The following is a 2,500-nucleotide window of genomic DNA, read 5'->3' on the forward strand; positions in this document are numbered from 1 at the left end:
GGTTGAGGGCTGGGTGACGTGAACATGCCGTTATGAGCAAAGGCCAGGGTGACGGAAAAGACTCGCCACGAGTGCACAAACTTCTTGGAGTATGATTAGACTCATTTGGCGCTTAAAATGGGGCTTTAGCATTATTCCCACCAATAAATGAATGTGGAATGTAATGTGCGTAAGCCATAAATGGAAGGGTGCCAGCTCCATTTCCATGCAGCACACCGTATTCTTGGCTGCTGTGACCGGTGGCACAGGTTGTACTACAGAAAATTGAAAATTACTAAAAAATGATATATATGACACAAATAACCAAATGTTCCATACTTTTTTTTTACTTGCACTTAATTATTTACTACATAGGGAGATGATATGGAGTCTGTGCAGGGGATATAAGCTATTACCATCTGGGTAAAGCAAATCAAAAGACAATATGGACATCGAAAAATGGCAAAAAGGCTAAAAAAAAAAATACGAAAAATAACTTTGCAAAGGGGAGGCAGTCTTGTCACCGCCCATGGGTGTTTGCACGCGCCCAGTGTACGCACCGCACACCGGGAAGTTGGCTACTTACATAACCCACTGCCCGTATTTTCGGCACTGTGATTTCCGTGACACAACCGGATCCAACGGGTTAACCCAATGCCGCTATGAAAAAATTGTGTTCACAGTAGCTGTCTTGTGAAATGTCTTTGCACATAGATGGTTCTACAGGTGCTTAGCCACCAAGCAGTCTATTAGTAGATGCTGTGACCTCATCTGATTTCACCTTTCCTTGAGTTCTCCGGATTTTTTTTTTTTCTTTATTACTGCTATCAAATTCAATGCTATTTCTATAGTTATTGGCATTACAATTTGCACAATATTTTTTAAAAATCAAGAAAAAGGGTAAACAGGTGATAAAGGTAATTATTAATAATTGACTCCTTCATGAATAAGTACTCACAGAACCATCTATGTGTAAAGCTAAATTATAAAGTAACTCACAGATGGCATCTGTCACTGAGTTAATATACAAGAACAAAGCATGTTGTACCAACTTACTTTACATATGTGATTCTCCATCAAGAAACTTTAGTCAGGTGAATTTTAAATAAATATATAAATCTGAGCTCGTTAATCAGAGTATACAGTACAAACACTTATTTTTGGTAATAGCGACTGAGATCGTTCACAGCACGTGCAAATGCATTTCCCAAACACTTATTGAGCATGTCATTAAATACAAAATGCAGCTATGGTCTAGTAAGAAAATAATTAAATAACCATAGAAATTCATTTGACTGGACAACCAATGTGATGACAACAACCAACAACCGACTCTGGGGATACAGTAAGTCATGATAAGTTACGGTAAATTCTTCAGTGCAGCGTGGATTCTGACGTTAAGGCGGTTCTCGAAGTCATAGCTGTGGTAATTGTCTCGGGCTTCCTCAAGATACTTTTTCCCTGCATCTAGCGTCTGCAAAAAGAGGAAGGGTCATAAGTATCTTTTTTTTTTATTTCATTCTACTTTATTTTTAATCACTGAGAACTTTCTTTAAAAAATACATATGTAATATAGAATACTAATAATTCAAAGGATAATGTACAACTGGTTGGGAGAGTCACAGATCTCCTCCAGAAGAGGTCAAGTATTCAAGAGAGATCCTTTCCATATAAGCTAAGACCAATAAGCAAAGGCGTATTGACAATTTTTTATATTTCCCAGTGGCTACTTCTTCATATCAGAATCCCAACAACTCCAGAATTCAGCTCCTACGAAAGTAAGGCTATAAACTCCAATGTCTCAATAAATCCAGAAAATACACTAACATGAGTCCAGTGCAGATGCTTGTCGTATCACAATATGACAAGTTGGAATGTGCCTCTGAAACACATTTTTCATCAAAACTAAATACAAATTCTCAACACAGCGCCGTGACTGTAGTTCACATAATTAAAACCTACGTAGTGCAAACTCAGAGAGAACACTTTGTCATGGAGACTTTTCTGTAGAATGAAAACTATATATATCAACCAGATATTTCTTTTTGCTGTTTGTTCCTATTTGGCCAAACTAGCAACCAGGCAATTGGCAATCAAAATACATAAAAGGAAAAATCAAATGACAAATCCCAAGAGCAACCACAAAGAAAGGCATGTTCCATGAGTGGCTAAAGAACTTTTCAGAAAAAGAAATGGAATAACAACGATACTGAAAATAACTGAAGATGAAGAGTGCCCTAACACAATAGTGCAAAATCACTGGCAAATCAAGCTGATGTGCAAAAGAGCCTATTGCCCTTTTTTTCTTTTTTTTTTCTTCTGCTTCAGTGAAGAGGAGGAAATTTATAGGCAATGTGCTCAGTATCATTGCCACGAAAGTTCACCCAATTGATGCTGGGATGACAAAAGTACAATCCATGTCCACTGTGATTTTAGGTCATTACTATGTTTAAAACAGATGGCGCCACAAAAGCTTAGTCATTTAACAGTCCTACCTATATACTTGTTTATACTTTCCCTT

General features: G+C 37.4%; 1 protein-coding gene across 5 annotated transcripts in view; it reads right to left on the reverse strand.

The window, feature by feature from the left end:
• Positions 1-2,500, reverse strand: part of LOC113813230 (tetratricopeptide repeat protein 39C) — a 13,709-nt gene that overhangs the window by 208 nt on the left and 11,001 nt on the right. For all 5 annotated transcript variants that reach the window (XM_070131741.1, XM_027365190.2, XM_070131742.1 and 2 more), the window contains one exon: positions 1-1,453. This exon is cut by the window's left edge. In XM_070131741.1, the coding sequence (XP_069987842.1) occupies positions 1,340-1,453 (114 nt within the window). In that variant the 3' untranslated portion in view covers positions 1-1,339. The remainder of the gene's footprint in view (positions 1,454-2,500) is intronic.

The sequence above is a fragment of the Penaeus vannamei genome, chromosome 17, assembly GCF_042767895.1.
Source record: "Penaeus vannamei isolate JL-2024 chromosome 17, ASM4276789v1, whole genome shotgun sequence".
Lineage (NCBI taxonomy): Eukaryota > Metazoa > Arthropoda > Malacostraca > Decapoda > Penaeidae > Penaeus > Penaeus vannamei.